Source organism: Trichosurus vulpecula, chromosome 5 (assembly GCF_011100635.1).
Source record: "Trichosurus vulpecula isolate mTriVul1 chromosome 5, mTriVul1.pri, whole genome shotgun sequence".
Lineage (NCBI taxonomy): Eukaryota > Metazoa > Chordata > Mammalia > Diprotodontia > Phalangeridae > Trichosurus > Trichosurus vulpecula.
In genome coordinates this window covers 275826539-275853963 of record NC_050577.1, presented here as the reverse complement: position 1 = coordinate 275853963, position 27425 = coordinate 275826539, and the positions used below count along the sequence as shown (strand labels likewise).

General features: G+C 42.9%; 1 protein-coding gene across 1 annotated transcript in view; it reads right to left on the bottom strand.

Moving 5' to 3' along the window:
* Positions 1-27425, bottom strand: part of FAIM2 (Fas apoptotic inhibitory molecule 2) — a 66041-nt gene that overhangs the window by 27338 nt on the left and 11278 nt on the right. The window contains exons 2-7 of the mRNA XM_036761550.1: positions 17230-17425; positions 13797-13900; positions 13348-13412; positions 12497-12550; positions 2498-2548; positions 181-220 (exon numbers count right to left, since the gene is read on the bottom strand). Coding sequence (XP_036617445.1) covers positions 181-220; positions 2498-2548; positions 12497-12550; positions 13348-13412; positions 13797-13900; positions 17230-17425 — 510 coding nt within the window. The remainder of the gene's footprint in view (positions 1-180; positions 221-2497; positions 2549-12496; positions 12551-13347; positions 13413-13796; positions 13901-17229; positions 17426-27425) is intronic.

Below are 27425 nucleotides of genomic sequence, written 5' to 3'. Positions count from 1 at the left end.
GGGCACTGACCATCTATAGTCTCAACCCATCCCCCTAAGTGGAAATGTTCTGGTCCTGATGGTATCCTGCCTCTAAATTTTAGACTCTCAAACTTCAGAGAGATGAGAGGACCATGCCCATGTCTGAGACCTGCTCAGCCCTTGTCCCAGGCCACCCTCAGCCCCTGCTTCCTCACTTACAAAGATGCTCAGGAGAATCAGGTTCCAGGGGAAATATCTCCTGTAATCCAAATCACAGAGATCAGAGGTAGGCCCATGGAACCCCCTTCACTTTCTATACCCTCATTCACATCTCAACTCTTTGCAACTTGGCTCCTAACTCATCATTCAACTGGTCACTTTTAGAAATCTTTTAAAAATGTTATTCTGAGCTTGATAATATCAACAAATATGAACAGTTCTATACATGAAGAAGGAAGAAAAATTACACATGAAACTGCAGATCTCTATTTTGGACAGCTTGGTTTTGAAAGAGTTTACAATAACTTCAACTCCTGAGTTTCAAAGCTGCCCTGCTTGTCCACCTCCCTCTGGACTTCCTTCTGTGATCTTTTATACATTTTAAAAATGCTTCAATGACCCTTTTTCCTGGTATCATTATCATTACCCTTTTATTCCCCCAAGTCCCCCACCCTGATTTTAACACAAAAACCCTCTCTTGTAATGAACAAGCAAAACAAATCTCCATGTTGGAGATGCTTGCAAATATATGTCTGACTCTACACCTCTAATCCATCATCTCTTAGTCAGTAGGTGAATGGCATGCTTCATCATTGGTTTTCTGCAGTTAGGGTTAGTCACTGTATTGATCAAAGTCCAACAATCTCTCAGGTGCCATATCTTTTCTCAGTTCTCATTCTTGTAGACCTTTCTGCGGCCTTTGAGTATCGACCACTTCTCTCCTTCTAAAGACTCTTTTTTTTCTGGGTTTCTGTGATACTGTACTCACTTGGTTTTCTTCCTACCTATCTGACTACTTATTCTCAGTCTTTTTTGCTGGAGCAACATCCATATTACATCCTCTAATTGTATATACCCCAATGCTGTATCCTGGTCTTCTCTTCCATATCTATACATTCTCACCTAGTGATCTCATCAGTTCTTGTGAATTCAATTACCATCTAGCCCTATGCAGATGACTCTTCTATTTGTCTATCAATCATCTATCTATCTATCTATCTATCTATCTGTCTGTCTGTCTGTCTGTCTGTCTATCTGTCTATCTATCTATCTATCTGTCTCCCTAGTCTTTACTTTGCTCTTCAGTCTCAACTACCTGTTGGATATTTCCAATCAGATGTCCTGTAAGTATCTCATATTCAACATGGCAAAAACTGAACCTAGTCTCTTTCCCTTCAAATTCACTTCTCTTCCTGCCTTCTCTGTCTCTGTCAAGGGCACCATCATTCTTCCAGGCTTCCGGGTTCACAATTTTGGCTTCTTATTATTCTTGACTTCTCACTCTCCCTCTCCCTCACTCCACACATCTATTCAGTTACCAAATCTTTTCATTTTTACCTTGCTAACACCTGGTATCTTCCCCTTTCTTTCCACTCACATAGCCAATATCCCTAGTTCAGGTCCTTATCATTCTCCCATGGATCACTGCAAGAGCCTGTCTTAAGGTATCTTAAGGTGTTTCCTGTTTTAAGTCTCTCCTTTCACCAACCCAACCTGCACATAGTCAACTGCCAAAGTGATCTCTCTCAATGACATGCATGTCACTCCCCTATTTGGTAAATTGTAGTTGCTACCTAGTGTCTCTAGGATCAATTATAAACTCCTTTGGCATTTAAATCCCTTCCCAACCTGGTCACAATATACCTTTCTAACCACATTATGTATTATTGACCTTCGCTCACTCTGTGATCCAACCAAACTTCTTATTCTTCACACATAAAACTCCATCTCCCATCTCCATGGCTGTCTCCCATGCCTAGAGTTAACTGCCTTCTCACTTCTGCCTCCTACAATCCATTATTTCCTTTAAAACTCAAGTGCTACTTTATAAAGAAAACTTTCCTGACCTCCTAGTTGCTAATGCTTCCCCCATTGCCTTTTATTTTGTATATACCACATACATATGTACAATACATATGTTTACATGCAGTGTGTATGTATATGATATCTCCCCCCATAGAAGGTAGGTTCTCTGAGAGTATAGACTACTTCATTTATGTCATGGTATCCCCAGTAGCCCAGTTCTTGCCACCTAGTAGGTGTTTTATAAATGACTGTTGACTGAGTAATTCTATCAGAGGGCTAGATCCCTGCTGCTTCCCTAACTATCATACTATTTCCTGAAGACTCCTGCCAACCCTGCCCCCATTCTCAAGTCTATATAAAGACAGGGCAAAATAAGATCTTGATGGAGATACAGAATGACTGGATCTTCAAAGAGCTGCACAGTATGTGGGTCCCTAGGGTTCCAAATCCCAATTTCCTGCTCCACATCCCATTTTCCCTCTCGATCTGGCTGCCCCTTAAATGACCATACCTTGGTCCAGAACAGCAGGCCAGGATTAGATAAGTCATGAAGAACACAGCACTGAGGGAAGGAGAAGATACAAAGCATTAGCCATCTGGTACCAGAGTTAGGAGAGGGAGGAACTGTCTCCCTTCGTTCCCCACCCCACGCCTTCCCCAAGAGGGACACCTTTGGTGGAATTGAGAGAACTATGTGAGATGAGAAAGACCTGGAACTGATTCTTGACTGTGGGGAGAACTTAAAATTGTAGCATTTAAACGTAGAAGGGACCTTAGAGATTGTCTAGTTCACTCTCCATCCCTTAATTATTAGTTATTAGGTAACTAGCACCCAGAGAGGAAGTGCAGTATCTTATAAGCAGCAAGCAGCAGAACTAGTATTCAAGCCCAGGGCTCTTTTCACTACACCAGGGTGCCACCCATGGCTTCCATGTAATTCAATTCAACAAGCATTTATTAAGCACCTACTAGACCAGGCACTCACCTCGGGGAGGAAACAGTCCCTGCCATGAGCGGGGCTCATGTTCTACTAGGTGAGGGAAGGTGGTAGAAGGGGGAAGTGGTATAAGTAAGGTATGTAGAGTAAGGTAAGTAAATACAAGATAGCTTAAGGATGGGGAAAGTGCTAATGAAGGGGTTGGGGGTGCAGTACTCTCTGGGAAGTCTTTCCCAAGAAGGTGGCACCTGAGCTGAGCCTTGAATAAGAGTGCAAGGCAGCGGAGTTGAGGAGGGAGTGCTTTCCAGGGATGGAGGGGACTGCATCTTTGTCCAAGGCACTAAGACAGGAGATGGAATACTGAGCTTAGGGAACAGCTAGGAGGCTAGTTTGACTTGAGGGTAGGGTGCATAAAGGGCACTCGTATGAAATAAGTCTGAGAGGTAGGCTGAAATAAGATTGTGGAAGACTGAGGAGTCTGGAGTTTATCTGGGGGGATTCCAGGGAGCTATAGAAGGATTTTGATTTGGAGAGTGATATTCTCATTCCTATGCTTTCATTATTTTAGCAGCTCTGTGGAGAAGGGGAAGATTGGAAGCAGGGGGACTAATTGGGAAGTTACTATAGCAATCTAGGGAACAAGAAGAGCCTGAACTAGGGTGGTAAAAGGTAGGGTCAACAAGATTTGGCAACTGACTGGCTAGATAGGGTAGAGAAGGGATATTGAAGAGTCAAGTATGGCACTCCAAAGTTGTAGAATTGAGAAATGGAAGGGAATAAGTATTTATTAAGTACCTACTATGTGCCAGGCATTGTACTAAGCACTCTTTACAAATATCTTATTTGATCCTCACAACAACTCTGCAAGGTAGGTACTATATTACTGTCCCCATTTTAAAGCTCAGGAAAGTGGGCAAACAAGTTAAGTGACTTGCCCAGGGTCACATAAGCTAGTAAGTTAGTGTTTGACTTTAGGCACTTCTCAGAAACACCCCACCTCCAGGCATTTTCACTGCCTGTCTCCCAAGTCTGGAATTCTCTCCCTTCTTCACTTTAACTCCTGGTTTCTATCAAGTTCCAGATAAAACCCCTTCTATGGGGATTCTTTTCTGATTCTCTGCTTAGTTTGAGCACTTTCCCTCTCTTGATGATCTCTAATTTATTCTGTGTATAACTTGTTTGTACATAGTTGCTTGTCTCTCCCCTTAGTCTGTAAGGTACTGGAGAACAAGGACTATCTTTTCCCTTTCTTTGTATTCCCTGAAATTAGCACAGTGTCTGGTACGTAGAAGGTGCTTAATAAAAACTTTCTGACTGACTGAATCAAGGAATGGGGAAATTTGGAGGATTGTTAGATTTTTGAGGGAAAGATAGTGACCAAAATAAGGGTTTAGGAAATGCTGAGTTTGAGGTGGCTATGGTATGTTCTGGTGGGTATGTCTAACAGGCGTTTGGTGATATGAAACTGGAGCTAAGACACCAGTATTCAATATAGAGATTCGGGAGTCATTTATAAAGAGGTGATAATTGAAACCATGGGAGCAGTTATAACCAAGGGAGGGTTGAAAAGAGGGCCCCGGATAAAAGACATAATTAAAATTTATTATATTAAAAATAGTTTGAAGACAAGTGTTCTTAACTTTTTTTGTGCTTCATGGACCCCTTTGGCAGTCTGGTAGAATCTACAGACCCCTTCTGGGAATAATGTTTTTAAATGCATAAAATAAAATTACAAGATTACAAAGGAAGCCAATGATATTGAAATACAGTTATCAAAATGTTGGTTAAAAAACCCCTGCCTTAGAAGGCAGAGGAGAAGTTAGAAGAATTATAATTAGAGAGGATAATTTTAGAGTCCAAGTTCATGGAGGTAATACAAATGATGGAAAATGGTGCAATCCAAGATATGACCATCCTTGCGGGTAAATGAAATAGAAGGAAGATAACAGGAGTTGAAGAAGTTGATTAATTGTCAGGCCAGGATGTTTGAGGACTCATTAACATTGATACTGAGGGCAGGTGATGGGATAGAGAGTGAGCTAAATGCTAAACTCCTCAAGGAAGGAGGGAGAATGACCTGGAGGTCAGTGGATTGTAGCAACAAGAATAGAGAGTGAGTGGTATAGATGGTACAGATGTGGGTGACAAAGACAGAGCAGGGAAGTAACAGTGAAAAGGAAGCAGTCAGTATGACTTTTCTTCCTCCTGTCCGGGTGTGTTGGTGAACATGAAAGAAGGGGGCACCCCTCTCTAGAAAACATGGCCAAGAATGTCACTAGGGGGCATAATAGAAGGGCAAAGTGCAGAAGGAGAAGGACTGGGGGTGGGGAAGGCTGATCCAAGAGTAATGGAGGGAAAGGAGGTTTTGATCTGGCAGATGGTGACTAAATCACAAGGCTTCAGGAAAGAGATGGGCATAGCATAGAATGAGGCTCTCAGTCAAAACCCACCATGATCCAGGTGTCTGGGTGATGATTAGTTCTAGAGAAGTGGTTCTAGGGAAGTAGGATGAGAGCATAAAAGGCCAGCCTCATCTGGGTATGGTCCCCAGCACCTAGTCCTTGTACCACCTTCTATCTTGTCTACCTTGAATAAAAATGCACATCTCTACCTCCTATCTTCAAGGCTGCACACCAAAAAAATTAAAAAAAAATTGCCTAGAAGGGCTCTGAAGAAATCCCTGCTTAGATGTGGAGGAGGAAAAAACGTCACAGACCCCAGGGTTTATCTCAGCTTCACACTTAGCCCCAGGAATCATGACTTGGTGAGCCAGCCTCTGTGAGTGACACAGTGACACGAGCCTATAGAGGTGTGTGATATTGCATCCTCAGTGCCTAGCACAGTGTCTGGCATAAAATAAATTTTTGTTGATTGACTGAAATCTTGAGCTTGCTTCACAGCTCCTGCAGCACTGTGAAGCTTTTCCTCCCTATCTCCCTAGCTACCAGTGCCCTTCCCAATTACTCTGTGTATTTACCCTGCCTATACTTCATACTTACTTTTTATGTATATACCTCAATAGAATGTAAGCTCTATGAGGCAGAAACTTTTTTTCCCATTATTTTTTTGGCTTTGTATCCCTGGCACCTAGCATGGTCAGTGCCTGGCACATTAAGTCCTTAATAAATGCTTGTTGATTGATTAGTCAGGAATACTTGATTCAATTTTCTCTCACATACATATATATATACATATATATTTCATATATAATTATTTAGATACTGTCTTATGTATATACTCTCACATATATGTGAGTATATATGTATATGTGAGTAATAAATACAATTTGTCTATATGAGTATCTGAATATGTGTGTATGCATATACATATACGCGCACACACACAGATATAGACCTCTGCCTTCTATTACCCAAGCTCAATAGTTACCTACTCTTTCACTTTTTTCTTCCTAAGGACTGTCTCTTACAGTTTTTATCACACTTATAGCCTTCCTAAGGTTATCTCAACCCCCAGTATCTAAGTAGTCTTGAGCCAGGTGAAGGTCTCTTGTCTCTTTCCAAACCCAACTCAAGATTCCTCGCTTCAAAGAAGACTTTCTTGTTTAACCCTGAATCTGGGATCCAGTTTCATCCAATCCCTGAGCTGGAATTGTCTGGAATTCTGTCTCAGTATTTGTAGTGAGATTATTACACACTGCTAGGCACTGTGGTACATACAAAGAAACATGATGTAGACTTTCTCCTCATAGAACTTATAATCTAGAAAGTGAAATCAGATATACAATCATTTATAATATAAAGCAGTAAAGGCAATACAAGTATCATGTGAGTAGTGGAAGCTGGATGTTACCAGACTACAGAGGAAAGAGAGATCACTTATGGTTGGTGTGACTTGGAGGTGGCATTTGAGCTAGGCTTTGAATGAGGAGGGGAGGGGGAAGGGGAAAGGGGAAAGGGAAGAGGAAGGTGAAGAAGGGAAGGAGGAAGTGGAAGAGGAAGAAGGGGAAGGGAAAGGGCAGGGGGAGGGGAAAGGGAAGGGGAAAAGGGAAGGGAGGTACTTCCAGATAAAAGGAGTAGCAGAGGCAAAGGCTAAGACGAAGAAAAGCAGAGGGCACATTATAGGATTAGTATATAGTCTATTTTGACCGTTCTGGAGGATTTCTGTAGAAAAGGTTTGTATGAGAGAGACAGGTTGGGATCAAATCAGTGAGGTCCTTGAATGATATGCTTAGGTCTTTTTTTATATATTTTTTGGTTTTTCATGCTTAGGTCTTAAAAAATAATGCGATGACAGCCATGGAATTTGAGGAATGGTGTGACACTATCAGTGTAGTACCATTGGAAGAGTAATTTGGCGGTCACGTGCAGGATGGGGCAGAGAGGTAGGTGAAGAGGTTATGACACCAGTCCAAGGGGAGACAAAGAGAACCTGAACTGAAGCGGGGGGGGGGGGGGCGTGGAAAGAAAGGGATGGATCCCTCGAGATGCTAAAGGTAGCCGTGCAGGACTCAATTACATGCCGAGCCGGGATAGAGAGATGCTCCAAGCGTTCTCACCTGCATGATAGAAGCACACCTAACAAAAACTGGGAAGTAAGCAGGAGCTGCAAGTTTCATTGGTCAGTTGGTAAGTGCAATTTGTTCAGTTATTTCAGTTGTGTCTGACTCTTCATGACCCCGTTTGGGGTTTTCTTGGCAAAGATACTGCAGCGCTTTGCCATTTCCTTCTCCATTCATTTCACAGATGAGGAAACTGAGGCAGTCAGGGTTAAGTGACTTGCCCAGGGTCACACAGCTAGTGAGTGGCTGAGGCTGGATTTGAACTCAGGTCTTCCTGACTTCAGGGCCTGTACTCTATCCACTCCATCCTTTGCTTCACCTAAATGCAATTTAGGACATATTAAATCTAGGATGTTGTTGAATTTAATGTCCACCAGGTAGCTAGAAATCTGGGTCTGGAGATCGTAGCATCCTGACTTTAGAGCTGGAAGGGACCTCAGAGTCCCCTTGGTATACAAATGAAAAAACTGAAGCACAATGAGGTCACACAAGAAGTAGCAGAGCTGGGGATTTGAACCTGGGTCCTGTGACTACAAATCTGGTGTTCTTTTCATTCTTCTTCACTACTTATCTTATGCTTTTGCAGAATCTTCCACCTACGTGTAGGTGACATTTGAAGCTGTGGGTCTGGAGAGTGCCAAGAGAAACAGTACAGAAGGAAAATGGGGCTGAGGTCATAGAACCTTCAGGGACACCTAAATTTAAGAGGAAGAAGATCCCGAGGAAAAGGAAAAGAACCAGGATCTTGCAATACTATGGAAGCGAGGGAAGATAGTGCTTCAAGAAAGAGGCCCAAATGCTGCCGAGGGGCCTCTCACAACTCTTAATCAAAAGGTCAGTTGGTCAGTTGAGGAATGGAGTCGTTGTTCTTTTGTTTTGGGTTGACCTGACTCTCTGCCACCCCTGGAAGCTCTGGCTTCTCCTGCTCTGGCTTTCCATGGCTCTTCAGGGTTTGCTCAGGCAGGGGGAGAAACAACAGAGAAAGATGGAGACTGGGAAAAGTCGGGACAGCCGACTGGGGCTTCAGGAAGGAAGGCATCATTCCTCAAAGTAAGGAGGAGGGGAGGTAGGAGGAGAGGCTGAGTCATGAGGGAGGTGAGAAGAAGAGCAGCAGGAGCGTTAGACTGAGTCCCCAGGCTCAGGCTGAGTTCGAGAGTCTCAGGGCTGTTTACAGACTGTCAGGAAAGGAAAATTTGGCTCCCCTGAGGCCAGCAAGCACTCGGAGGCCACCAGGTGCCTCCTGGGTGGAGGGTCCTGGGCATTCTGAGCAAACCAAGATAACCAGACACACACCCCAGGAACTCAGACAGAGAAAGCAAAGAGAAATGAAGAGCAGCCTGACAGGGTTCCAGACAGCTTTGCTGGGCGTTGGGGGGACTGAACAACAATAGAGCTCTGGGGACTCCAGCCAGGGAAGGCTGCCTGGAGGAGGAGGGGAGGGTTCCCTGGATGGCGACTTGAGGTTTGGGCCAACACAAATAAAAATAATGCTTTACTCCTTCTTCAGCCCTGGATTTTTCTCCTTTCTTTCCTCCCCACCCCCATCTTATTACTTACTTACACACACACACACACACACACACACACACACACCCCATGATTAACATCTCTATGTGCTGCCCAGTACCACCCCCTCTCCCCTTGTAGCCAGGAGAGGAGGTTTCTGCAGTCATGGTTGGAGAAATTTCTCTCCTGTTACCCAGTCTGTGATGGCTACATGCCTATTTCCCATGGCTAGATCCTCTCCCAAAGCTTCTCCCCTTTTCACCTTGCCCCCCAACCAAGGTGGATCACAGAAGCCCAATTGGAGCTGACAGTCTCAGAGTCTTTCCCCACACAAAAATTCCCATAGCAACTTATGCAGAGGAGCCCTAAGAGCTAGGGCCAGGGAGATTATATTTCTCATTAGGCTTGATGCCTCCTTTCCATGCAGCCCTGGTTATGTGGGCCAAAGCTTATTTTCTAGGCTGCTCCAGCACAGGATGCTGCGCATGACAAGGGAACCATGCCAACCAGACATGCTGCTGGTCCCAGGGAGACCTCATTAGCTTGGAAGCACATGCAGGAGGGGAGTAACCCTTAGGGCACCTGTCCTTCCCTCCTCCACACACACAGAACATATCCCCAGGGTGATATTTCTTCCAAACCCTGCTCCCTTAAGAAAGGTCAAACAGTTGGAACCAGGGAAGCATCTGCAATCTGGGTTTCAGTGGGAGAACCTTCCTCATCAGTCTAGCGCTATTGTGGGTGGTGGGGGCAGAGTTCTGGTTGCTTTGAAACTCTGGGGGACAGATGGCTCTAGAGGAGAGGGCTACTCTTGACCTGGAGTCCATGACCTTTTAAAAATATTTTTATAACTCTATTTCAACATAATTGGGTTCCTTTGCATTTTTGCAAAAAATTTTGCAAAAAAATTTGTAAACAAATTAGCACTTTTTCATTTTTCCTGTGTATTTTTAAAACATTTCTCTGAGAAGGGTTCCACAGGCCTCACAAGTCTGCCCAAAGGGTCTTGGTCTTGACAGATTTTTGTCATCTCTCAATCAAATGTTGTTACATGCGTCCCATGTAGTTTGCCACTGTTTTCTAGCGTAGCTCAGAGGGCCAGTTTGGAGCAGGATTGACAACCTGTTCCCAAAGTGAGTTACCTGCCTAGGGCTCTATCTTTTTTTCCAGAGGAGGAGGGAGACTAGAGGATAATGACAGCATACCTTGAAAGATGGAGTACACTGCAGGATTAAGTCCAAATTTCTCAGTTAGGTATTCAAAAGGCCTTCCATAATCCACTCCCAATCTGCCTCTCCAAATGTGCTTACTCTCCTACATAAACTAATTCGGTCTGGCATAGCGTAAAGAACAGTTTCTCTGGAGAGAGAGAACCTGGGTTCAAGTCCTGCTCTTGACACTTAACTATAAAACCTTGACCAAGTCACTTAATCTTTGCCTGTCTCAGTTTTCTCAACTGTAAAATGGGGATCCTAGTAGAATCTACCTCCCGGGGTTGCTGTGAAGATCAAATGAGATGATATTCGCAAAGTACTTAGCATAGTGCCTGGCACATAGTAGGTGCTCAATTAATGCCTGTTCCCTTCCCACCTAAGGCTCAGGGAAGTGACTGGTCCAGGATCATACATCTAGTAAGAATGTGAGGCCAGATTTGAACTTAGGTCTTTGAACCTAGGCACACACTATCCACTGTACCACCTAGATGCTTTAGTTTTCACACGACAGTTGGACTAGATGATAAACTTTGAAGTCTCTTCCCACTCTTAATCCATGATCCTGTCAATGCTGTGTTTTGTCCAGACTGGCCCATTCACTGAAGCCTGAACAGACAGTGAGAATTCCCATCTTGATCCTCTGCCTGGAATATCTTTCCTAACTTCCTTTCCCTACTCTTCCCTAACTTTGCTGCTCCCTGCTTCTTCCTGTGGACTCCCACAGCATTTAATGTCATTTGGCCTCGATCAAATATTTCTTTGTATTACTAGTTATCTTTTTCACATGTGATTTGTTTCTCTGACGATATTTTAAGCTCTTAAAGGACAATGACCCTATCAGAAACCTCTCCTTTATCACCCATAGTTCCCAGCAGAGGTGCTCAGCAAATACTTCTTGAATGATTAAGATAGTGGTGACGGCAGTTCTGTTCCGGGGTTTTTCCCTCTGGCCCTCCTCCCTCATCCAACTGGCTCCCCAGCTCAGCCCAGTCCCAGCCCCCAGGAACTCCCAGAAGCTAAATCTACATGGCAAAACTGTTTAGACAGTTCAGACAACAGTACAACCTCAGTTTATCTTGATAAATGAGGCCAGTGTGTATTTTTTTTTGCTGGAATCATATGGATTCTTTGCCTGCATAGACTTGGCCAGAATTATCCAACTGATACAAACCCATTCCCCTCATTTTACCCACTTGTTTCTTAGAAGGCTAGAATTTGTTTGGAAAATTAAGTAGGTAGTTAGCAAGGGGATTACCCTCAAAATTACTACCATTGTTCAGCATTCTTTCTTACAACCAGGACCCCAAGACCAGAGTTTCCCTCTCTAGATGGGTTTTCCCTTTCTTAAGGGGATAAAAATAATACCCAAGGAGTAAAGTCTAGCTTTGTTAACATCTAAGCATTATAGAAATGGGATTTGTTACAGTGAAGAGGCAGGTGAAGGAAGTTCCCAGGCCAATGCCTCTCTTCAACTGGCCACCACTCATGGGTAGAGAAACAACAAATTAAATAGAATGCCCTAGGATGGAGGCCAAAAGATTTGGGGGGCTGTTGTATTTTTCCCTTTACCTTTGGGAGGCACCATGGTTTAGTGGAAGGAGTATTAGATTTGGATTAAGTAGCCTTGGTTTCAAATCTTGGCTCCTATCCTTATTACCTCTGTGACCTTGGACCAGTCATTTACTCTCTGGGTCTCAGTTTCCTTAATAGTAAAATGAGAGATGACCTCTAAAGCCCTTTTTATCACTTAGCCTAGGAGTCTGTGACAATGAACTCAGTATGATGATTGGTATTTAGTATGTTCTTTTTATTAGCTGTTTTATAAGATTTGTGTTATAAAACTATAATAAATTCTTAATTTGAATAAAATATGAGCTAATACAATTATTTGTAAATGTCGTTTTATGAAAAACATGGAAGAAGTGCGGCCATTTTGATTATAACAAAGATGGACAATGCTCCATAAAAACTTAATAAAAGTTCGGAAACCACTTCTCTAAGGTTCCCTTATAGCCCTAAGTCCTAGGATTCTACATTATCAGTGCTGCTAAGACTCAAATTTCTGCCAACAGAACCTCTCTGCGGGCTTTGATTGGCCCAGTCCTCTCTGAGAAGGAGAGGGTCCAGGCCCTCTTGAATAGCAGAGGTCATAGGACATTCCAGAGGATACGTATGTATAGGCCCTCATCAGAAGCCTGGTCCTCTGTGTCTGACCCCTCTTAGCTAGCAAGAGGCAGTTTGGGAGTTCCTGGGACAACAAGGTCTCTCTACCTAGACCCCCTGGGAAACGGTTTCCTGACCCAATCCAGGAGCAGGCCCACTTGCTATACTCACTAGGATGCCCAGTACCAGGCTGGGTTGCTCTGAACATACATCTTGACTGGTTCACTGCAGGAGAGAGAGAAAGAAAGAGAGAGAGAGAGAGAGAGAGAGAGAGAGAAATTAGATATACTATATTTCTTTTTCCCTGTCCCAAGCCCCATGCAAGAAACAAGCATTTATAAAGATCCCTATCTGATACCTCTCAAACCTGGCTCTCCTCTATAAGGAGGTCTATGCTTGAGATGCCTAGTGTGCGGATGGGTCAAAAAGCCTGAATCCTGAGCCTAGATGATCCATTTAGGTAATTCTGGGGCCTGAGAGATCCTGCTTGCCTTTTTCTCTCAGGCCTTTCCCCTCAGACCTCCAAAACACACAGGTCCCTTCCTTTGACACTAAACTTAGAGGAGACACACAGAATTCCTCCCCAGAGTTAAACAGAACCAGCTACGTATTTTAGGCCTTGCATATCTGCCATCTAATTTCTTCAAGGAGGCTGCTAGGTAACACAGTGACTAGACCATAGGATTTGGAGTCAGGAAGACCTGAGTTCAAATCCTGCCTCTGACATGTCTATGAACCTCTTATAGTCTCAATTTCCCTATTTGTAAAACAGAGACAATAAAGCATCTTCCTCACATGGTTGCTGTATGAGATAATTATATGCAAACCTTAAAGCACTATATAAATGCTAGTAGCTATTTATTATTATTTATTATTATTCAAGATCCAATGCTCTTCTCTGCCTTGTGCGTTAGCTCAACAAGTCTATGTGCCTGCTGTAGTGGTACCTACCAGCAAACATGAGGAATCGTACTTCTTCCCCTGAAGGGGAAGGAAAGGCTGAGCCCGTAGGCCAGACTCACCAGAAGGTGAAGAGAGCCACAACCCCCACAGTCATCAGCAGCTGGATCATTAGGATGGAGTACACCTGTTAGGAAACAGGGTAGAAGGAAGAAGGGGTTCTCAGCAATGGGGATGAGCCACTCAGGGCCTGGCAAGCCCTAGGCCTGCCCCCGTGGGTTAGAGATGGCAGTCTGGCTTTCCATGCAGTCTTATGAACAGGTGACCCAAGTCAAGACCTGAGTAGCTGGACTAGATAAATTCTTACTCTTCTTGGAGATACTGGAAAGGGGTGAAGATAGGACCCGCCGTAGGAAGCAAAAAGCAACCAAGGGGTTGAAAAGTGGGGCCCACCGGGGAAAGGCTGAAGGGGCCGATTCAGTTTGGAGAAAGGAGGAGGGCGTGCAGAACATTAAATATCCAGGTTTTCCCTAAAGATGTGGATGGGGCTATGGGGAAAGGGGCTACTTACCTTCCTGACAAATACTCTTCTCACGTTAGGATCATCCCAGCTGAAGGTGGTGAAGATCTCAGGGTCTCCAGAGTACCCACCACTTCCATAGCCAGGGCTGCTATCTGTAGAGCACAGTTGGTTTTGTCCTTATTCCCCATGCTTCTCCATCTGCCCTATCCCTGAACTTTCAAACAGACTATTCCTGCTCTTTGCAAACCCTTTTCCTTTTCTCCCTCATTTATATGTTGTTCCATGAGCCCCTCTTTAAGAACCTTTCCCTGATTTCAACATTATTCTCCAGATTCCCAGGGTCCTTCAGCTCATCACTGATGTTCACAGCTCTGCTTTACAATTGCTTGATCTCTCCTTGTCTCTCTGTTCTGTGTCCTTGGTACATCCTACCTCCCCCAACAGACTTGGACTCATCACTTCTATTCAGGTGGTTCCCAAATCTATAGCCCTGATCTCGCTCTCGAAGTTAAATCAACAAACATTTATCAAGCACCCACTATATGCCAGACCTATATCTTCCACAACCATCTCCAGTTGTATGTGCCAACAGGTCCTCAAATTCAACCCGTTCAGAGCCAAGCCTTTTCTCTTTCCTCTAAAAAATCCTCCCTACCCCTTCTAATGGTACTTTTTAAAAAATCACTGGTACCATCATTTCACCCAATCTCTCATGCTTGTAACCTTGGAGTTATTTTCAACTCTTCTCTTTCCTACATCTCTCATATCCAACCAATCATTTGTCAAGTTCTAGGTGGCCCAGTGGATAGAGTGCTGGGCCTGGGGTCAGGAAGACCCGAGTTAAAATCCAACCTCAGACACTTGCTAGCTGTGTGACCCTGGCCAAGTCACTTTACTGTGTGCCTCAGTTGCCTCATCTGTGAAATAGAGATGATAATAGCACTTATCTCCCAGGGTTGTTGCGATGATTAAATGAGATAATAATTGTAAAGCATTTAGCACAGTACCTACCATATAGTAAGTGCTACATACATATTTGTTGTCGTTCAGTTGTGTCCGACTCTCCGCGATCCCATCTGGGGTTTTCTCGGCAAAAGTTTGCCATTTCCTTCTCCAGCTCATTTTCCAGATGAGGAAATGGAGGCAAATAGGGTTAAGTGACTTGCCCAGGGTCACACAGCTAGTAACCATGTGACGCTAGATTGGAATTAAGACGAGTCTTCCTGACTCCAGGTCCAGTCCTCTCTCCACTGTGCCACCTAGCTGCCCTAATTATCATTATTAAGTTCTGTCAATTCCCCAATCCTGAGAGTGAATAGTGAATAACCTTCCCCATCTTGGAACTAAGCTATCGCTTTGTTTGCATTTCTGTATCGTTTTTTATTTTTGTTATTTGTATGTGGGTTCTCGTAGACCTAGTAGACCACAAGTTATATGAAGGCATAAACTTTGTGGATCTAAATTTTGCACTCCTTCAGCATACCCCAAACTTGCTGTGATTCAGTTAGTCCTCAGTGAGGAAGAGTGCCAGAGGCAGATGAACACCACATCCTGACCTCAGAATTACCTTGATTGCCCTTGTGGAATTCAAGACCTAAAGAAACTTCTAGTGGGCTAGAGTATGGTCAAAGTCATAGGTTAAGTAGCTTGGTAGGGTAGGATTAACTCAGGGATTGAGTGATTTTAAATATGGGCAGCATTCTTTCCAAGCCCCAGGAGGTCCACAGAAAACTCTTCAAATGCCTCTTCGACTCAAGCAGCTGTGGGTCCTGGCAGGGGGCAAGTGTCTATGGTTGGGGTAGGGATCGTAGGGCGTCCAACCTTGATGGCCTAATGGTTCAGAAGAAGGTGGGATAGTTTCCTAGCCCTTTTCTGCCCTGCCCATTCCTCAAGGATGGATGGCTGATGCTGCTCTCCTGGTAACGGTCTTGGGGATATCCTGAAATATCAGGCTTTGAAGAAGGTGGTTCTGGAGGAACTCGATATTACCTCTTTAGGCAATTCTGGAGTCCTTAGAAACCTTAACTTCTAAGCCTCTCTACTATCCTCTTTCCTCACCAGCAATGAGTACAACCTATATTCCTCACTCTTAGGTGAGGAAGGGACTATTCTGTACCCATTCTTCTGCACTTAAATCAAGACAGAAGCTGGGCCTGGAGTCAGGAAGACCTGTGTTCAAATCTAACCTTAGACACTTACTGGCTGTGTGACCCTGGGCAAGTCACTTAATCTCTGTCTGCCTCAGTTTCCTCAACTATAAAATGGGGGTCATAATAGCACCTACCTCCCAGGGTTGTTGTGAAAATTAAATGAGATAATGTTTGTAAAAAGCTTAGCACAGTGCCTGGCACATAGTAAGCATTTAACAAATGCTTATTTACTTCCCCTCTCTCCCAAATCCTATTTCTCTCCTTAACCCCCAACTCCTTTAGTTGAGACTGGTGATGAGGGTAGGAATGGTAATAAAAAGTAGAAGTGGGGAGGAGGAGAAAGAGTTGGTGACAGTCCTACTGTTTCCATGGTGTCTTCTGTGCAAACAGATCCTATGGATTGGACAGACCCACACAGAGGCCCTAGTCCTCATTTTCCCCCTTACACTGAGCAGAGGATATGGGGAGTTTTAGGGAATCTTTAGGTACTTTCTGAGTCCCTTTCTTTCTATTTCAGGATCTAGGGCTGAAGCTGCGGGCAGGAAAGAATAAGGTAAGAATCTGGAAAGAGAGCAGGGCGCAGGGGAGTGTGACAAAAGGGAAAAAGAAGTCAAGGCAGAGATTGGTTCTGGGCTGCAGAACCCATCGAGCCCAGAATATTGAGGCTGGAGAAATACCAAGACTTCTATCTATCCCAGTGAAATGCCCTTTCTGGGAAACAAGATAGAGTTGGATACGGGGAATTCAAAAGAAAATGAAGACATTAGGAGCTGTCACCAGCAGGTAGTTTAGAGGACACTATTCCCAGGCCCTGTTACCCTGTGCCATCTAATCTAGATAGTCAACTCCCATGATTCCCTGGTTCTGCTTTTCCCTTTCAACCATGCAAAATCCCAGGCACACACCGTTGTCTTAGCCACTGCCACCTCTGAATCTTGACAAGCCATTACCCTTACCTATGATGGCCTCTTCTCTCTTTTGGACTCATTATCCCCAGAATTGTTGGATGAACTCCTCCTCCAGATTAGAAAACCTTCCCTTCTCCTTCTTCCCCCTGCCATTCCCACTTTGGATAGGGATCCAGAGCCCCAATCAGTAATTCCTAATTTGGTCCTTAGTTCTGTCTACCTGTCCTGCCCTTCTGATCAGCCTTTCCAAGAACAGAAACAGTTATGTCCCTTCCTTCTTCCAGTACCTTAAAACTTAGGAACTGGGGCTGACTAATCGATATCATTACAACAACAATACAGAAGATTGCTTCCATGCTACTTCTAAGTTTTTCATAGGGTCCCCACCCCAAAAGTCCACCCTTCCAGGTTGGGGAGACTTACTTGGGTCCACGTAAGCCCAACTGGGATGAAAGGGCACCGTTGGGGCTGGTGGAGGGAAGGCCCCAGCCTTCAGCCCCTCCCCTGAGGTAGCTTCCTCATAAGTAGGAGGGGCCAAGGGAGCTGATGGAGTCTCCTTCTTTTCTCCATTTGCCTGTTGCTGCCCCTCTGTCCCAGGGGCCTTGTTAACCACTGAAACCTGTGGAAAATGAGCAGAGAGTCAGTTATTAAGGAGAAAAGAAGAACCATGCCTTGATAAACACACACAAACACACACAACTTAATTCTTATGTCACTTAGCTCCCTGGGGAATGAGAAAGAAGGGAAGCAGACCATTCTCTTTTTCTATTTCCTTCTTAAAAACAGTATTTTCTTTTTTTCCCCCAGTTACTTGTCAAGAAAATTTTCAGCATTCACTTCTACAAGATTTTGAGTTCTAAATTTTTCTCCCTCTCCTCTTCCGAAAATGGTAAGCAGTTGGATAGAGTCTAAACATATGTTATCATGCAAAAATATTTCCATATTAGTTACAGTTGTGAAAGAAGAGACAGATCAAAAGGGAAAAAAAGCCACAAGAAAGAATAAAGTAAATGAAAACAATATGCTTTGATCTGCACTCAGAGTCCATTGGTTCTCTATCTGGATGTGGACAGCATTTTCCTTCAGGAGTCCTTCGTACTTGTCTTGGATCCTTGGGTTGTGACAAGAGCGGAGTCATTCATAGTTGATCAATTACACAATGTTGCTGATACTGTGTAGAGTGTTTTTACCAGTTCTGCTTATTATCTTCATCAGTTTGTACAAGTCTTTCCAGGTTTTTCTGAAATCTGCCTGTTCATCACTTCTTATTGCACAATAGTATTCCATTATATTCATAGACTACAGCTGGTGCAGCCATTCCACAATTGATAAGTATTCCCTTGATTTCCAATATTTTGCCACCACAAAAAAAGGCTGCTGTAAATATTTTTGCACATGTAGCTCCTTTGTCCTTTTTTTTGGATGTCTTTGGGATACAGACCTAGTAGTGGTATTGCTGAATCAAAGGGAATGCACAGTTTGGTGGCCCTCTGGGCATAGTTCCAAATTGCTCTCCAGAATGGTTGGATCAGTTCACAATTTCACCAACAGTGCATTAGTGTCCCAATTTTCCCCACTTCTTCTCCAGCATTTATCACTTTCCCTATTCTTTCATATTAACCAATCTGATAGGTGTGAGGTAGTACCTCAGTGTTGTTTTAATTTGCATTTCTCTAATCAAAAGTGATTTAGAGTACTTCTTCATATGCCTATCGATAGCTTTGATTTCTTCATCTGAAAACTGCCTATTCATATTCTTTGACCATCTACCAATTGGGGAATGACTTGTATTCTTATAAAGTTGACTCAATTCTCTATATATTTGAGAAATGAGGCCTTTATCAGAGATATTTGCTGTAAAGATTGTTTCCCATCTTTCTGCTTTCCTTCTAATCTTGGTTGCATTGGTTTTGTTTATAGAAAAGCTTTTTAATTTAATATAATCAAAATTATCTATTTTACATTTGTAATGCTCTCTATCTCTTGTGTGATCATGAATTCTTCCCTTCCCCATAGATTTGACAGGTAGAGTATTCTTTGCTTTTCCAATTTGCTTATGGTGTCACCCTTTATGTCTAAATCAGGCCAAAGATGTCATATCTAACTTTTCTAATATCCTATTTACCTCCTTAGTTTCTTTCTTGTTTATTTTCTAGTTGGATTTATTGAGTTCTGAAAAGGGACATCTGAGGTCCCCTACTAGTATAGTTTTGCTCTCTATTCCTGTAACTCACTTAACTTTTCCTTTAAGAATTTGGATGCTGGGGGCGGAGCCAAGATGGCAGCTGGAAAGCAGGGACTAGCGTCAGCTCCCTGCCAAGTCCCTCCAAAAACCTATAAAAAATGGCTCTGAATCAGTTCTAGATCAGCAGAACCCACAAAGTAGCAGAGGGAAGCAGGGCTCCAGCCCAGGACAGCCTGGATGGTTGCTGGGTGAGGTCTTTCACACATGGAGCTGCGAGTGGAGCAGAGCCCAGTGTGGGCTGCGCAGATCAACCAGACCAGGAGCCAGGCGGAGCGGGCCCTAGTGCCCTGAATCAGTGAGCTGTGGCAGTTGCCAGACTTCTCAACCCACAAACACCAAAGACAACAGAGAAGAACTGCAGAACCCACAAAGTAGTGGAGGGAAGCAGGGCTCTAGCCCAGGACAGCCTGGGTGGTCTCTGGGTAAGGTCTATCCCACATGGAGCTGGGAGCACAGCAGAGCCCAGCGTGGGCTGCGCGGACCAACCAGACCAGGAGCCGGGCAGAGCGTGCCCTAGTGCCCTGAATCAGTGAGCTGTGGCAGTTACCAGACTTCTCAATCCACAAAAACCAAAGGCAACAGAGAAGGTTAGTGGGGAAAGCTGCTGGGGACAGAGTGAAAGAAGGAGTTCATGGTTGGGCTACCGCTCCAGAGGCAGCGGGGGTGGGGCAACTATAGAACTGCAGCTGCAGCTGCTTCCGGCCCCAGGCCCACCTGGTGGGAGGAATTAAGTGGCAGATCAGAGCAGGAGTGCAGAGCCTGCTGAAGATCTGAGTCAAGTCCAGGTTGGTGGTTCTTGGGGAAGGAGGAGTGCTGGTGTGGCAGCACATTCCCTCAAGCTTGGAACATAGTACTCTTTACTCTATAAGCAGTCATACCCCCCTGAAAAACTCAAGGGTCAAGTAAGTTGGCTGGGAACATGGCCAGGCAGCGAAAACGCACCCAGATTTAGTCTCAGACTTTGGAATCTTTCTTTTGTGACAAAGAAGACCAAAACATACAGCCAGAAGAAGTCAACAAAGTCAAAGAGCCTACAACAAAAGCCTCCAAGAAAAACATGAACTGGTCTCAGGCCATGGAAGAGCTCAAAAAGGATTTGGAAAAGCAAGTTAGAGAAGTAGAGGAAAAATTGGGAAGAGAAATGAGAAAGATGCAAGAAAACCATGAAAAACAAGTCAATGACTTCCTAAAGGAGATCCAAAAAAATACTGAAGACAACACCTTAAAAAAATAGACTAACTCAAATGGCAAAAGAGCTCCAAAAAGCCAATGAGGAGAAGAATGCCTTGAAAGGCAGAATTGCCCAAATGGAAAAGGAGGTCCAAAAGACCACTGAAGAAAATACTACCTTAAAAATTAGATTGGAACAAGTGGAAGCTAGTGACTTGATGAGAAATCAAGATATTATAAAACAGAACCAAAGGAATGAAAAAGTGGAAGACAATGTCAAATATCTCATTAGAAAAACCACTGACCTCGAAAATAGATCCAGGAGAGATAATTTAAAAATTATTGGACTACCTGAAAGCCATGATCAAAAAAAGAGCCTAGATATCATCTTTCAAGAAATTATCAAGGAGAACTGCCCTGATATTCTAGAAGCAGATGGTAAAATAGAAATTGAAAGAATCCACAGATCGCCTCCTCAAATAGATCCCAAAAAGAAATCTCCTAGCAATATTGTCACCAAATTCCAGAGCTCCCAGATCAAGGAGAAAATACTGCAAGCAGCCAGAAAGAAACAATTTGAGTATTTTGGAAACATAATCAGAATAATCCAAGATCTAGCAGCTTCTACATTAAGAGATCGAAGGGCTTGGAATACAGTATTACAGAAGTCAGTGGAGCTAGGATTAAAACCAAGAATCACCTACCCAGCAAAACTGAGTATCATGCTCCAAGGCAAAATATGGATTTTTAATAAAACAGAGGACTTTCAAGCTTTCTCAGTGAAAAGACCAGAGCTGAATAGAAAATTTGACTTTCAAACGCAAGAATCAAGAGAAGCATGAAAAGGTAATCAAGAAAAAGAAATCGCAAGAGAATTACTGAAGTTGAACTGTTTTGTTTACATTCCTACATAGAAAGATGATGTGTATGATTCATGAGACCTCAGTATTAGGGTAGCTGAAGGGAATATGCATATATATGTATATGTACATATATGTATATATGTGGGTGTATGTGTGTATATATGTATGTGTGTGTATATATATGCATGTATATGTGTATATATATATATATATAGAGAGAGAGAGAGAGAGAGAGGGCACAGGGTGAGTTGAAGATGAAGGGATAATATCTAAAAGAAATAAAATCAAATTAAGGGATGAGAGAGGAATATATTGAGAGAAGGAGAAAGGGAGGGATAGAATGGGGTAAATTATCTTGCATAAAAGTGGCAAGAAAAAGCAGTTCTGTTGGAAGAGAAGAGAAGGCAGGTGAGGGGGAATGAGTGAATCTTGCTCTCATCAGATTTGACCTGAGGAGGGAATAACATACACACTCAATTGGGTATCTTACCCCACAGGAAAGAAGGAGGAAGAAGATAAAAAAGGGGGGATGATAGAAGGGAGGGCATATGGGGGAGGAGGTAATCAAAAACAAACACTTTCGAAAAGGGAAAGGGTCAAGGGAGAAAATTGGATAAAGGGGAGGGAGCAAAATATAGTTAGTCTTTCACAACATGAGTATTGTGGAAGGGTTATACATAATGATATGCATGTGGCCTATGTTGAATTGCTTGATTTCTTAGGGAGGGTGGGTGGGAAGGGAAGAGGGGAGAGAATTTGGAACTCAAAGTTTTAAAAACAGATGTTCAAAAACAACAACAAAAAAAAGTTTTTGCATGCAACTAGAAAATAAGATACACAGGCAATGGGGCATAGAAATTTATCTTGCCCTACAAGAAAGGAAGGGAAAAGGGGATAGGAGGGGAGTGGGGGGACAGAAAGGAGGGCTGACTGGGGAACAGGGCAACCAGAATATACACCATCTTGGAGTGGGGGGGAGGGTAGAAATGGGGAAAAAATTTGTAATTCAAAGTCTTGTGAAAATCAATGCTGAAAACTAAATATATTAAATAAATTAAATTTTAAAAAAAAAGAAAAAAAAGAATTTGGATGCTATACCACTTGGTGCATATATGATGTTCGGTATTAATATTGCTTTATTATCTATAGCACCTTTTAGCAAGATGTAGTTTTCTTCCTTATCTGTTTTAATTAGGTCTATTTTTGCTTTTACTTTGTCTGAGATCAGGATTGCTACCCCTGCTTTTTTTATTTCAGCTGAAGCATAACAGATTCTACTCCAGCTGCTTACCTTTACTCTACGTGTGTCTCTCTGTTTCAGATGTGTTTCTTGTAAACAACATATTGTAGGATTCTGGTTTTTGATCCCTTTGCTATCTGCTTCCATTTAATGGGAGAGTTCATCCCATTCACACTACAGTTATGATTACTACCTGTGTATTTCCCTGCATCCTTTCCTTCTTCCTTTCTGTTCTCTCTTTCCTTTCACCCTTTCTATACTCACCAGTGTTTTGCTTCTGTTTACCATCTCCCCTGATCTGCCCTTCCTTTTCTCACTCTCTATCTCCTTTCCCCCTTTACTTGATCTCCTCCCCTCCTACTTCCCTGTTGGGTAAGATAGATTTCTATATTCACTGATTGTGTATAGAATTCCCTCTTTGAGCCAATACTGATGAGTATAAGGTTCAAGCGATGCTTGTCCCCCACTCTCCCATCTTCCCCCTTCACTGTAATAAGTCTTTCATGTCTCATGTGAAATAATTTATCCCATTCTACCTCTCCCTTGTATTCCCTTTCTCATCCCTTAATTTTTTTTATGTCATTCCCTCAAATTCACCTTATACCCATACTCTCTGTGTATGTATATTCCTTCTAGCTATTGTAATTTGTGACACAACTTTTAAGAATTACAAGCATCATCTTCTCATGCAGGGGTGTAAATAGTTTAGCTCCACTGAATTTCTTATGTTTTCTTTTCCCTTTTTACCTGTTTATTCTTCTCTTGGGTCTTGAGATTGGAGGTCAAATTTTTGGTTTAGTTCTGGTCTTCTCCTTATAAAAGTGTGAAGTCCTCCTATTTCATTCAATGACCATTTTTCCCCTTGATGTATTTTGCTTAATTTTGCCAGGTTAGTGATCCTTGGTTGTAGTCCTAGCTCCTTTGCCTTCTGGAATATCATATTCTATGATTTCTGATCCTTTAATGTTTCACCTGCCAAGTTCTGTGTAATCCTCATTGTGACTTCCCAATATTTGAATTGTTTCTTTCTGGCCACTTGTAGTATTTTTTCCTTGACCAGAAAGTTCTGGAATTTGACTACAATGTTCGTTGGAGGTTTTTTTTTTTTTTTAGGGGGACAATTGGGGTTAAGTGACCTGCCCAAGGTCACACAGCTAGTAAGTGTGTCAAGTGTCTGTAGGCCAGATTTGAACTCAGGTCCTCCTGACTCCAGGGCCAACGCTCTACTCAGTGCGCCACCTAGCTGCCCCTTCCTTGGAGTTTTTATTTTGGGATCTCTTTCCTGAGGCGATCGGTGGATTCTTTCAATGCCTATTTTGTCCTCTGGCTCCAGGACATCAGGGCAGTTTTCCTTGATAATTCCTTGAAAGATGCTGTGCAGGCCTCCTTTTGATTATGGCTTTCAGGTAGGCCAATAATTCTGATACTGTCTCTCCTGAACCTATTTTCCAAGTCAGTTGTTTTTCCCATGAGACATCTTACATTTTCTTCCATTTCTTCATTCTTTTGAATTTGTTTGATTGATTCTTGATGCCTCAGAGTCATTAGCTTTCACTTGTCCAATTCTAATTTTTAAGGTGTTGTTTTCAGCTTTTAGTACTCAATTAGCTTTTGTACATTCTTTTCCATTTGCCCAACTGCACCCTTTAAGGAATTTTTTTCTTTAGTGGATTTTTCTATCTCTGTTTTCATTTGGCTAATTCTACTTTTTAAGCAGTTTTCCAAGCTGTTGACTCTTTTTTCATAATTCTCTTGCATCACTCTCATTTCTTTTCCCAATTTTTCTTCTACCTCTTGCATATGATTTTTAAGCTCCTTTTTGAACTCTTCCATGAGTTCTTTCTGGGCTTGAGAACACTTCCTATTTTTCTTTGAGGTTTTGCCCATAGGTGTTTTGATATTTCTGAGTTTGTGTCATGGTCATCCCTGTCACCATAACTTTCTATGGCCAGATTATTTTTTGTTGTTTTTTTGCTCATCTTTTTTTTTTCCTTTCCCCTTTCTTTTAAATTTGAGCTCTGCACCTGGGGTGGAAGGGGCTCTGTTTCAGGCTTCTTGTGCCAGTGGCTGCAGGCCCTGCCTGGTGTTGTGCTGATATTGCTCTGAGGCCCCCCAATGAACCCTTGTGCCTGGTGCTGTGCTGAGGGGGTGGCTGGCACTGCTGGAGGCTGTAGGGGTCTGGCAGCTTACTGAGAGTTGAGCTGGGGTCCTAGTGATGGTGTCCATCGTGTGCTGAGGTCCAGTGGGGTGTTTCCACATTTCCCTGGGGCTACCCTGAAGCATGTGGAGGTCTGGCCCATTTTCTCGTCACACTGGAGGATGCCTATTTGCCCAGTGCTACGCTCAAGCATGTGGTGGTTCTCAGATTTGGAGTCTGCTGATTTCCCTGGCTATGCACCAGGTCCTGGTGTTGGTGTTTGCTTGATCCACCACACTGGGGCTCAGGATCTCCCACTACTTTGCTAAGGTGGGGCTTTCTGCTGGTTTGCTGGAATGCTTCCTGTCCTGGAATGCATTCCCCTTTTACCAAAGAGAGACAGACCTTTCTTGTCAGTCTTCCAGGTTTTTTGGGCTACAAGACTGTTTCATCCCACCTTTTTGATGGCTCTGCTCTTTCTGGATTTGTTTGGGGGAGCTATTTTATGGTTGTTTAGAGGTGAATATGGGAGAATTATAGTGATTTACTGCTTACTCGGAAGTCTGTCCTCGGCAGAATATTTTCATACTAGATCTGACCATATAGTAAGATCTAAAAAGGAACCTACACATTAACTAAGTCCATCATCTCCTAATTTTACAGATGAGAAAACAGAAATCTAGAGATGTTAGGTGATTTGAGCATGCTGCAGAGACAGGATTCAAAAAAAGTTGTTCCTTTGGCTCCAAATCTGATGGTCTTTCCTCTTCACCACAAGAATTTTCCAATTTTATAGATGGAGAAATAGACTGCAAAGAGGGTCAGGTCAAAATATCACAGAGTGGAACTTGGAGAACTCTAGGTGATCTGGCTGTCAGCTTAGTGTTTTGTCTATAAGGCTGTGAAATGGGAGAATGAGAAAAGAAGGAAAAAGAGAGGGAGGAAAAAAAGGAAGAGGACAGGGAGTTAAAAAGAGAGAGGAAAGATGATGTATTGTCTTTAGATTGATGAATCAACAAAGATAAGGGTAGGGGATGGATCATAGATTTAGACCTAGAAAGGACCAGAGTCCAACTTCCTTATTTTACAGATTGGGAAACTGAGGTTTGAGGAGGTTAAATGACATGCCCAAGGTCACACATGTGGTCAATATCATGGGTAGGATTTGAACCCAGATCTGACTCCAGCATCAGAACTGACTCACAGACTGAATCACACAGAGTGAAGTCCCTGGCCTGGGGTTTCCCCTTTTCTGAATACTCTGAACCCCAAGACATGACTTTGTCCCTAAGGCTCCCTTAATTATTCTTCCAAGGGAGCCCTCAGAAAAAAGGTAGGGAATGTACCTCAAGTAACGTTCAGAAATTCGGTCATTTCAACCTAAATTTATTCCTGCCATAAAAGAGCAAGCCCAAGAATGAGTGATAAGATATATGAGGAAAGAAGAAGTGGTTGAATGATTTATCTCAGAACATTCAAGATCTGGGGAGAGGAAAATGGAGGACCAGATCCCAAATCATCATGAAACCTCTGAAGACACCACTACAAGAGAAAATAGGCTTAGAACGTACAGAACAAGAAATTTAGGTTAGACAGAAAGAATTTCCTAAACCAGAAAGTTAAGAATGCCTTCTTTTGAGGGTCTTAAGCAGAGGTTGAGTTCTCAGTGACAAGGATGGTTGGGTAGAAGTTTACCTGAAGCAGGAGGATGAATAAGATGAATTCTGGTCCTTGTCTAGCCTGTAAGGTGCTAGAGCAGGTGGGTTTTATCTCTCTCGGAGAAGGTGGTGAGCTTGGCCAGGAAAGCTAGATCACAGAAGCAGAGAGCTAGAGAACTGAGGCCCAGGGAGGTTACATGATTTGCCCATGGTCACTAGAGTAGTAGTATTCATTAGTGTCCCTTAAATAACCAATCAAGACTTGAATCCTGGTCCTCTTACTCCAGTCAGAGATCTGAATCTGTATCACTTTGGTAAGAAGGAGAACTCTAGACATTTTATATAAATAGGGAATGAGACTCATTTGGGGAAAGGACTAAAAGAGACAGGTTGAGAAATTTATCAGCAAGATATCAGACAAAGACAGAGCTAGGCAGAGGGGAAAAGGGTTCTGGGTTGAAGAGAAAGGGAACCAGAAACTCAGCTGGTATCAGTCTTCATCCGGGAGTATATTCCTGTTAGGGATCCTGCCAGGCCCAAACACCCTTATACTGAGGAAACTGAAGAAGTACAGCCTAGAGAGTCTGCATAGCAATGGAAGGAGCAGAGTGGGACCCTCTGGGAAAAGAGCGATGAAGAAAGGAAGCAGGGAAAAAATATTGTACTGGGAATACAAGAAAAAGACTGTAAGACAAAAAGTCCAGTGAAAAAGGCTATGTATAGGCTTAGCTCCTAAAGCAGTTAAACAAACTGTAAAACTCAGACTGAAGAAAAATGAGCAAAAATTAAAGAAAAAAAATTAGCAAGTATTTATATAAAACTTTAAGATTTGCAAGGCACTTCAACAAACCTATAAGATAGGTGCTATTATACCTGTGTGAGGTAGTGAGAGAATAAAGTGTGAAGACTTCACAGGGAATATGTATATATGTATTTATATCTAAAATGTTTGAGAATCAATATTTAGAGAAAAGTGAAATGGGATAAATTTGAGTCTGTGGGAATCTGATTATTTAGCCTTTAGGAATGTCTTTCTCTCCCTTCTTCTTTAGATTTATAGATGTCACCTCAGCCATGAATGGAATACAAGATTGTGAAAGCTTCCCTATGAATAACTCATGCAAGGCAATATTCAAATAGAGATAGTACAAACTTAGTTAGGATGTGAACCTCCCCAGGCCTAAGTTTCATTTTCCTGTAAATCATATGATTTTGGGGAAACCAGATGATATTCCCCTCTCCCCCTCCCCTAGCCTACTTACAAACAGCCATCTTAGCATTAAAGTTTCCCTATAAGGTAATTCTG